The 10,941-nt window shown below is 31.9% G+C and overlaps 2 protein-coding genes across 2 annotated transcripts; both read right to left on the bottom strand.

Moving 5' to 3' along the window:
• Nucleotides 1–1,875: 1,875 nt before the first annotated feature.
• Nucleotides 1,876–5,000, bottom strand: LOC17883860 (methylthioalkylmalate synthase 2, chloroplastic). The gene is made up of 10 exons (XM_006289758.2): nucleotides 4,485–5,000; nucleotides 4,138–4,397; nucleotides 3,621–3,834; nucleotides 3,396–3,476; nucleotides 3,230–3,322; nucleotides 3,013–3,099; nucleotides 2,603–2,703; nucleotides 2,482–2,515; nucleotides 2,245–2,319; nucleotides 1,876–2,134 (listed from the first exon to the last, which is right to left on the bottom strand). The coding sequence occupies exons 1-10, from the start codon at nucleotides 4,938–4,940 to the stop codon at nucleotides 2,009–2,011; spliced, it is 1,527 nt and encodes a 508-aa protein (XP_006289820.1). The 5' UTR covers nucleotides 4,941–5,000; the 3' UTR covers nucleotides 1,876–2,008.
• Nucleotides 5,001–8,091: 3,091 nt separating this feature from the next.
• On the bottom strand, nucleotides 8,092–9,805 carry LOC17884322 (transcription factor RAX1). The gene is made up of 3 exons (XM_006286662.2): nucleotides 9,654–9,805; nucleotides 9,413–9,542; nucleotides 8,092–9,027 (listed from the first exon to the last, which is right to left on the bottom strand). The coding sequence occupies exons 1-3, from the start codon at nucleotides 9,787–9,789 to the stop codon at nucleotides 8,292–8,294; spliced, it is 1,002 nt and encodes a 333-aa protein (XP_006286724.1). The 5' UTR covers nucleotides 9,790–9,805; the 3' UTR covers nucleotides 8,092–8,291.
• Between the last annotated feature and the right edge of the window lie 1,136 nt (nucleotides 9,806–10,941).

Below are 10,941 nucleotides of genomic sequence, written 5' to 3'. Positions count from 1 at the left end.
GAAAATAGGTAAATTTGATTTTTATATTGTAAAAGTAAGAAATATACAAATCCTACTCATTTTGATATCAATTATAATTATTTTTTAAGAACCCACGTACCCAATACATAATTATATATTCTTTAAATATTAACTGATTTATTTTTTAGTTATTAATTCATATATACGCTTAGTTTTATATTTGTAACATTTGTAGTATCTTAGTCATGTCTTTAATTTTATTTTCTGAATTGGTAATTATTTTTTTTTTAAATATTTGATTAGTTTATATATGGATTCAACCAAGTGAAAGAAAAATAAAACGTGGAAAGATGTTAATGGATTTCTGTTTATTGATCACAGATTAAATGCAAATAAAATACAAATTGGGATGAATTAATCACGTGATACCTCCAGGTAGGTGTCACTGACATATCACAGACGCTAATCTCCATTAAGAAGCTATAATTCCAATAATGCAACTTGTCTACCATAATATATATGAGGTTTTCTCGTAAACTATTATTTTTCTTCCAAAAGACATTTTTATACTCTCACGTTTCTTATCTTAATTATCATTCTCTTTATAAGAAAAGGGCACATGTAATAGTTTTCTCGACTTAATATTTTAAACATATGATTGAACGAAGTTGATCCGGAAGTATTTGAAAAAAATAAATTCAATTTGCATGTGGAACACCAATAAGATCAATTATAAAATTATTGTAACCAATCATGTTTAGTCGTAAAGTTTTGTCATTTGTTGAGAATTTTTTTAACTTTCTCAACTAATGTTCAACTTGACGTTATAATCTTATGAATATATTGGTCGGTGATAAGAGGAAAAATGAATTTTGTGTGAACCCGTGGATGCATGCGGTTGTCCTCGATACATATATTGTGAAATGACGAAAACTTAGTAAAAGAAATGATTCGTAAACTGTATAATTGACTCCGGTAGCTACACTTATTGTTATTCAAATGCTTGTTGCGTGTGAGTGTTTGATTTTTGATTATCATTCATCACTTGTAATAAGTTTAACCTAATATGCATCATTGATCGTTTAAAAAAAGTCAGTATGTTGTTGCTTGTGACTGTGGTCATCAATGGTGAGATATCCCATAAGTTCCTTGTCCCAATTGAGAGCTGAACATATATATTAGCTAGGCTGCTTTTTTTAGGTCTTTTAACCTAATTCTCGTATGATATATGGTTGATTAGGGTTTCTCAAAACCTACATGTACGTTTTTGTTTTTTTTTGTTGAACACCTTAACATACTTGTCTTTGTATGTATAAATGCGTTCACTTGTTAATAGAATAAACGAAGTGATTATGCAATATTAACTCTTATATTGCAAAAAAGTTTATTTTTTAAAAAAAAAATTTGCTTCACAGAAGAAAACTGTTTTTGTATTTAAAAATATTTAAATGACGTTGCTTAGAATGATACTTTGATCAAGGGATTTTGATTATTTTGCAGTGGTAAATTCGAAAATTGAATTGATTTTTAATGAGAAGACCAGACCTTCCTTCATATATATAGTTTTGCAATATAATTATGTTTTGTTTTTTCTTTTAAATAGAAAGAGAGCAAAAAGAGCACGTGGATTCTTGCAACTTCAGTTCGGCAGATGGGTTACATGTTTGCATCACCAGGTTGGTGGTACGTAGGTGGTTTTTTTGCATAATTTTACTTGTGGGTGATTCTATTCTCTTTTTCTAATCTCTGTCCAAATTTGGTTTTGTCATCCAATGTATATTAAATTTGACATTCAATATAGAAAATAATCTTAAAGCAATGTTTTATTTGAATCAGAGAGATCAAATACGAGTTATTTGAATATTTTCTGAATTTATTTATTGCATATAATTAAAAAAAAACGAGTTAATAATATACGGTAATCAAATATTAAGAAAAATAACTGGTTTTTATTCATTACAACAAGACACGTGCATGGCCTATCAAATGGAACTTGATATTGCCAGTAATTTTACAAACATACAAAGTGTTAATACATCTATGCATATTAAAGGGAAACCTGAGGAACTGGTATATAGCTGTTTGATATATTACCATTAGCGCCGTTTAATTTCTCCATAGAAATTTCATTTCTAGAAGTTACTAATGCCTTCATATCAGCATCCGTGATTCTCTGTAAATAATAACAAAAATTGAAACCAGTTAAGTGTTAAAGGTTTGTTTTTTTTTGTTCTTTCGAAAAGAATAAAATCAAGTTTGTAATGCATGGCCATGAAAATTAACCTTTTTATGCTTGGTTAAATCCCTGAACCGTGAGAAGACGTCGTTCAATTTCTGATCATCGAGTTCATATCCCAACTGAGAATATATAGAAAATAAAACACTTAGGTATGACTTATCAAATTTATGTATAAGAAGTGTCATCTGGTTCAAACAGTTATTGCATATGTGTGTATATGCATGTGATCATTGTATAGCTAAAGATGAATGATATTACGAAATCACATTGGGAATATATACCTCTTTCAGCCGCTCTTTCACTGCATGACGTCCACTGCACATTAATAAATAGATAAACAAATAAGAAGAAAATTACAAACGTGGTGCTAAAAATTTATATTTTAAAATATAGGATAATAACCTAAGTTTTCCAAGAACAATGCCGGAATTTTGAGATTTAACGACCCCGACATCTTCTGGTGATAAGATCTCATACGTACTCCGATTTTTCAATATTCCATCCTGCGAAATATTAATTAGAACAATCATCATGTTAATCAATTCAATCATCATGTCACATATAGCTATATATATATATATATATATATATGTATGAATATATATTACAGTATATGGTTCTTTCGATTTATTTTTATTTGATCAATGCATATTCGTCGAGTTTTTTTGTTTCTTTTAAGTTTTGATACAACATTAATACTTATTTCAGTTAGTTACATGTAGAATATTAAATTAGTGTTGCTTAAAGGGACTTGAAAGATAAATGTAGAATAGTTTATACAGAATCTTAATCCATGTTTTATAAAACTGAACCTGGTGGATGCCGCTTTCATGAACAAAACAGTTGGCTCCAACTATAGGTTTATGTGGTTGAACATACAACCCGGTATACTCTTGAACCTGCGCAATAATTTACATATACAGTACAACCTTGTTAATACTTATTAAGACCATAATAACTAGCATCATTATCTTTTTTTGAAAAAAAAATATTATATATCTATAACATGTGTATAAAGAAAGTTTTTACCATCTTGCTTGTAGCCATAATTTCCCGGGTGTCTAATCCTGTGTAAACACCATCCAGTACATATGCTCCTCGACATTTCATAGCCATCACCACCTACATAACATTGATTTTTATTTTTATGATGACCATGATAATTAGTGTGTGATTATGATGATGATGATGATACCTCTTCTAGCGACGCATTCCCACTTCTTTCACCAATTCCGTTTATTGTTACTTCGACTTGTCTAGCTCCCGCACGTATACCCTATATACATGTGCTCATGTAAAATCATTTTTTATATGTAGAGATTAATTATCATCTCATTGAGAGTATATATTTGTAAATAAATGAAAATGTATCTCTGACACTGGCACCAAAAAAAAAAAAGAGAGCTAGATAGTTCCGTACGGCGATTGAGTTAGCTGTAGCAAGACCAAGGTCGTTGTGACAATGAACACTGAAGACAATATCGTTAATTCCAGGAGTGTTTGCTTTGAGATAGGTCACGAGTTCTCCGTATTCATGTGGCATGTTGATCCCAACAGTATCTGCGACGTTCACCACAGTAGCACCCGCTTTGATTGATTCGCCTAGAATTTTGCATAGAAAGTCCTTGTCCGACCTGAGTTAATCTAGTATTTTAAAATCAATATATGACATGCAATGTTGCATATGTAAATGTCACAAGTCACACAAAATCCTTACTATATCTAGAACTAAACAACTAAAAACGCCTTTTACATTATGATCTAGACTTTTTCCTGTGTCTAATTTACGTGATTTTTCTCATGTGAAAACTGTTTTAAGTTGGAAAGCAAATACATTTTGATATGAACTATTATTAAAAAGAATGAACCTAGACGTCAAAGCTAACATAGGAATTAATACTAAAAATTAATACAATATAAGGTTTAAAGATTTGGACCTGCCACCATCTTCACAACCAAGTTGAATGTCATTGAAGCCCAAGCTTTTAGCGAACCTAACACTACTGGCAGCCATCTCAATCACTTCTTCTTTAGTCTTCTTCAACTTATATTTCATGTGAATGTCACTAGTAGATGTGAATATGAGTATCCTCGGTCTCTTCGCGTACTTTACTGCCTCCCAAGCGGCCTCAATATCTTTATTTTTGCTTCGTGCAATGGCACATATCACCGGGACGTAGCCTGTTTCCTCATCCACCTAAGCGAAATAGCAATACAATAGTTTATTTTACATACTAGTACTATAGTCACTTCTTATTTCTGATATTCATATTTGGGAACTTACCTCATTTCCCACGGTCTTGGCGATGGTCTTAACGGTTTCTAGCTCTTCTTCAGACGACCCGGGAAAACCGACTTCCATGATGTCTACTCGGAGTTTAGCGAGCTGCCTGGCAATCTCTAGCTTCTGAGGAGGAGTAAGGGATCCACCGGGAGCTTGTTCACCATCACGGAGCGTCGTATCGAATACACGCACATAGTTCTTGTCGGGAAGCTTGTTCGGTATGTACTCTGGCCTCCGTTCCACAACGGGTTTGAGGCCAGTAGCATTAGTTGCAGCAGTCTTTATGGACTCGGAGGAGCAACATGAGATGGAAAAGGCAGGCTGCTTATTGTACGGTCGAGTCAGGCGGAGAGAGTGCATAAAAGACCGAAGGGGTAGCACGGACCCGGCATTAACCACAGTAGAACTACCGGTGTTATGGATTATACCCGAAGATGTCAGAAGTGAGGAAGCCATAATTTTGGTTTAGACGTAGGAGAGAAAGACTGAAAGATTTTGATTTGGGTAGTGAGGAAACTGTTTTGAATGGGAGATGGAGTACAATATAAAAATTATCTATATTTATAGGTAGAACGATTATTTATTTTGATTGGAAGTATAGATATTTCTAAACATTTTTGGATGTCAAAAAAAGAAATATCTGATTTAGCGGAATGTGACTTAATTAAGCTTATCCCTAGTTTTGTTTCTTATAGCTATTGTAGTTAAAAGTAGAATATGTTTCAAATTACATTTTGCGTTTGGTAATCAAATCAAAGAACGTTAAATGGGTCAATTTTTTAAAAGCCGGACGTGGGAAACCATCTCCGCATTATTACTATAGATGGCTGGTTGGACTGGTTGCAGTTAAACGAGGTTTTCAATTTTATTTTTAGTTTTATTGATTTATATATAAAGAAATGGGCAACCAGATAATCGAATTGTGAAATTCACAATTACATCAATAATAGATATTTTTTATTACAATATTTTTCGAAAAAGGAATAAAATTATTCCAATTTGTAGCATAATAATTTATGTTTGTGTTATTGATCTATCAACATTCGGATAGAAGATATTGGTGTAATATTACTAATAAATCAAAATAACTGATTTATATGGTCAATACATCTAAAGGACATAAAATCACACGTGGAATAATGCACCTCTAGGTAGGTGATATATATCGCATTTCGCATATGCCGATATTTGTACGTAGTTTACGATATAGTTAAATTCTCTAGTAATTATCTTATAGTAAAGTTTACAATATATAATGAAAACTTTCTATAAAAAAATAAATAAAAATAAAAAGATAAAAAAAATAATGAAAACTTTCTGCCAAAACGAAAGAAAAGCAAAAATTAGTCCCATATAACATTTTCCACGTTTTCATATACTGTTGACGCTTACACGATGATCCATTATGTTAGGATTCAATTCTTCTTTTTCTATTTTCTCCAAATGGATGCTATAACTATTCTTATCATATATAATACATTAAAAAAATACATCACTAACATCACTATTATACGACATTTTCTGCCTCTCACTAGTTTTTATTTATATCCTAGCTAGTATGTATGCCACATGTTAAGCGTTTTTTTTTCTCACAGGTTAAATTTAATATTAAGGAGACTACTACAGTGTCGCAGATATAATGTTATTGTCTGATATTGAAACTCAAATATATTTCATGTCAATAATATTGTGTATAAGATTGGGATTCAGAGAGTGATGACATGGTGTTGGTAAAGAAGTGAGAACTTGGATAAAATGCTTTAGGTGGATCGTAGATTGTACAATAATGAATATGTTCTGTTTTCTAGAAGGGATATATACAAAATAAAACAATCGTCGATGAAGGTTTCCTATAAATAAAACAGATGGAATAGTATATTTCCTTTTGGCACAACAAGAAGAGATTAGCATCAGTGATCACGTGTATGTTTGCGCATAGGTAGGTGAGTTGTGGATAACTAAAATGTCCAATGCTGTCGAGTGAGGTTATAGCTTAATGTTTTGTTCAGCCTTTATGCATGAGTACCTACGACATTTACTTTTTTCGATTAATCAAAAACTAAATCATAAAATGCAAAAGAATTGTAGTGGATATGTAGTAATCTGTACACGCGGCACAAGGCTGAAAATAGTAACACAAGGCTGATGATGGTATTATCTTATAATTAATTAAAACCTAACTAAATGTCAAACAGTATACATTGATTTAGTTTATAGAAACTATATCATTAAATTAGCTAAATGATGTTGCAGAAATGTATTATATCAATTTCCAACCTTACAGATTATATCCGCACATTTCCAGAATCCAAATTGAATGTTAAAGACTATTGATTTCCAATCTAGATCTTTAGCATCGGTTGCAAAAAAAAAAAAAATGATGTTAGTTTTACATTACGACTTTTGATTTTCAAGAAATGATTTGCTATAATGGACTGTGCCAGTATGGTGAACAATATTCATACAACGGGCCTACAGGCCCATTTCTTTCATAGGCCGGATCTTAATATCTCGGTCCATGAAAAAGTGATCTCACCTAAAACTAACGGTCCTTTACTCAAAGTTAGTTTCAATTTTCAATTTGTTTCAAAATTTTCTCACATATCATATTCCACTGTTAAAGAAAAGCACATTTACGTATTAGTATTAAACTATATCTGTATACAGTATATATTTTTTACATACTTTACTAGCCAATGTACCTACGTTAACATTATTGTCCCTAACGTATTTATTATTCATATTTTTCTATTTCTATCGTTATTTATTTTATTTTTGTTAAAGAATAAGATGAAGAAATCTGGGAAGGGTATAAATGTCAATTGAAACAGATGAATAGTGTATGTATTCCCATCAATCAATTTGCTTCTCCTGGCCGCTCTCGAGTCACTGACCAAAAGTGATGACTTTTATACACAATCCCTTTGTTCTCTGCTTCTCTCTCTCCATACAACGTCTAACAAATTAATTTAACCTCAATTTTATATAAATAATTACTATCAGAAAAATCAACTAATATTTTAAAACTAAGGTTCCGAATACTAACTATATCGTACTACAAAACTGCTTCGCAATAATGTTAAAATTTCTACATTTCTATATATATATATATATATATATATATTTTCGTTACTATTTAAACCGCACCGTATTTCTTCTGCAGTTACCATTCGGGACCTATCTTTTCATACTTATTATATTAATGTAGTTTTGAATTTATATTTATAAATTACATGGATGTACTTTGGTAGTTTCATGTAGTATGTTAATTATTTTCTTCAATTAACATTTGAAATATGTTCATAATAGTGTAACAATATACGATGTTTCAATTGTGTTTGTCTTTTAGGAATTCAAATCCATGATAGAAAATGTAGATGAGTGTTTTACTATCAGATTTTTCTTTACTATAATATATAAGCCTATATACATAAAATGCGAATAGTCTCATCTAATTTTAGAAACAATAACATGCTATATATGTTCGTGTGTGGCATGTGGGCGTGTGTGTGTGTTAGATCACATACTTTGTTCCAAGTTTTAACGAAAAGCTGATATACTCGACAAAAAAGAAGATCTACTCTTCAACCATAAATTCATCCTTTTGAGTTTCATCAAATCAAATCTCCCATTGTCTCTTCTTAACTAGAAATTCAATAAAGAGACAATAATAAACAAAACACAAAATCCCATAAAACTGATCATAGTCTTTCTCTCTCTCACCTCCCATACCCCATCAAATCTTTGATATTACTAACAGTCAGTCCAAGATATATTTATATAACAAGACAAGAGAGTCTAAAAGAACTAGGAGTAGAAATAGGGCAAGCACTTGTGTTGTAGGAGGCTACTACTGCTTTTGTTCTCAGCTAGGTTGCTTATCGAACTAGAAGATGAACCTGACCCACCCATGTTTATGTTAGAATTAGTGCCTGTTCCACTAATCATTTGCTTCAAATCCCCATGCCCATTGTAGTAATTATAATAACCTTGTGTGGAATCCCCATTGTAACCTTTTGTCCTCTGGTCAATGTGGTGGTCTATCATCATCATCATCATCATCTCTTCTTGCTTTATCATAGTCTCTGACCTCTTTCCATTAACGTCTGAAGAGAAACTGGTATGGTTGTTGTAGTGATCACACATATTGTGGTTGAGCAAGAAACCACTTGCGCCAGAGATGTTGTTGTTGCTGTCCGAGAGAGAGAGATCTTGAGGATAATTAAGGTTACTATAGGGAAAGATCTGTTTGTCGTCAGCTTCAAAGCCATTGATGTTGGAGATGAGGTATTTTGTTGGGTCTTGATTAGGGTTTTCAGCATAGGGATTATAAGAAGAAGATGGGATTGTTACTGATGGGGTTAATGATCTTTTCACATCCTGAGAATTAGGGTTTAGATAAGGAGAAGCCATGGCTGATGATGAGTGAGAGGAGGAAGACGAAGAAGAAGAAGACAAGAGCTTCTTCCTTAGCTTTGTATTCCAATAGTTCTTGATGTCATTGTCTGTTCTTCCTGGTAGATGAGCTGCTATTATTGACCACCTACAAGTTTGATCAATACATGCATATTAGTAATTAATGTCGGAGAAAAATGTTGCAATCTAGATGAATGTAAGTTGCTCATGGTTTTGACTAAAATAATGAATAAAATTATAAGCACGTTTAGAAAGACTTTGATTATTAGTTCCAAATTACACATCAATTCGATAGTTTTAGGAGAAAATAACTTTTAATAAAATTAATTTAAGGAGAATGAAATACTATTTTCTTCCAACCTATTTTAGTAGATAACTATTCAAGGGACCTTCATAACCAAGTGGACAACAAACGGATATAAGTTCTGTATTTTTACTGAGGATCGTCTTAATATAATTAGCTTCTTAATTATTATCAGAGAGTAGTTGAAACAAAAACTTAAATAGAGAACCTGCTTCCAATGGCGGCAAAGAGGCTAAAAATGATCATGTCTTCTTCCTCAGAGAAGTCACCATGTTTTATGTTTGGTCTCAAATAGTTAAGCCACCTCAATCTACAACTCTTCCCACATCTCCTCAAACCTTAAACCACAAGAACAATAGATAATGGCATATAAGCTCTTGTACGAGGAAATAAAAGCTCGTAAATGATGAACTAGGAAATTGGTTCTAATAACACGTTAATGAACTTACCGGCTTTGAGAGGGAGAGAGATCCAATTTCCACCATTTCCATACTTCTCAATGTAATCTCTAAGCTTAGAGTCTTCCTCAGGGGACCAAGGCCCTCGCTTCACTTTTGTCTTGTCGCAACATGGAGCTCTCCCCATTTCTCTCGTTAGTGTGGTGAAGTTTGATAAAGAGAAAAGGAGAGAAACTGTTATCTCTTACTTGCTCTTTTTAGGATGGACCTTTTGTGTTTATGGAGGAGTGGTTGAATTTGTGCCCTTTTAATAAGAGACTTGGATTTGGAGTTTTGGACTCACCCTATCAATTATTATTATTTTTATTAGAACCAATAATTTTATTTTTTATTATTTCATTTTGTTACGAAAGCTATGGGTGTGGAGAAGTCAACATGATTGACATGCATGCATATTCATTGTGCCTGTTTGAAAATATTAGATTTCCAATTACTCCGATCTACTTTTTTATTTTATTTTTGTTCTTATTATTATTCGCGTTTCGTTTTGATGAAAATTAAATTACAACAAATACATGACTGTTCAAAGAATCAAGTTTATGTGACCGCTCTTGATTCTTATGTTTATTTTGGTTTTTATGAGGACCTCACTATGTTTTCTAATTATAATCGGGGTCATAATAAATCTTATACTGAAATCAAGATTGTTATCAGAATTTGTGTTCATAATAACCGTAACTAAAATCGTTGGGTGGAAAAGCTCAAACTCTTGATTTTATCACTTTGATTTGATTGGATTTCATATTATTTTTTCATCACCCCACCATCTTTTATTGTCAAATATATACGTAATTTTCAGCAATTTTAAATGTGAAGTTTTAACAAATAAGGTGTGCTGCTAAAGTATCTGTCTTCCCTTTTGATTCTTTTTGTAGTTTTAGAGTGGTCAAAATGACTCGAAGTTCTTAGTAAATGCCCAGTCCAAACATAAAAAATATATATATATATATATATAATATTTATTTATATTTATATATTACCTTTCGTAATTCTCACGAGAAGTGCAAATATTCAAAATCCAGAACTTTGTGTTGAGTTGACAAAAACAAAAAACATTAACGAAAATCATCAGCATGTTCCTTGATTTGATCATTCGTCTAATTATATTTTCGTAAATTTATCATGAATTTCAAAAGTGAAAAGTAAAAAAAGAGTGCCCAAGTGGTGTGGTGATATTACACGGATAAAAGAAAGAAGACATATTAGTCGAGGAGGCTGCATTGGACGGACCAGTGAACTATATGGAACTGTCTGATTATAAAGTGACAAAAAAACAAAA

This window comes from Capsella rubella, unplaced genomic scaffold (genome assembly GCF_000375325.1).
Source record: "Capsella rubella cultivar Monte Gargano unplaced genomic scaffold, Caprub1_0 scaffold_6, whole genome shotgun sequence".
Taxonomy (NCBI): domain Eukaryota; kingdom Viridiplantae; phylum Streptophyta; class Magnoliopsida; order Brassicales; family Brassicaceae; genus Capsella; species Capsella rubella.
The sequence above is the reverse complement of the archived record's forward strand: the minus strand, read 5'-3'. Positions and strand labels throughout refer to the sequence as shown.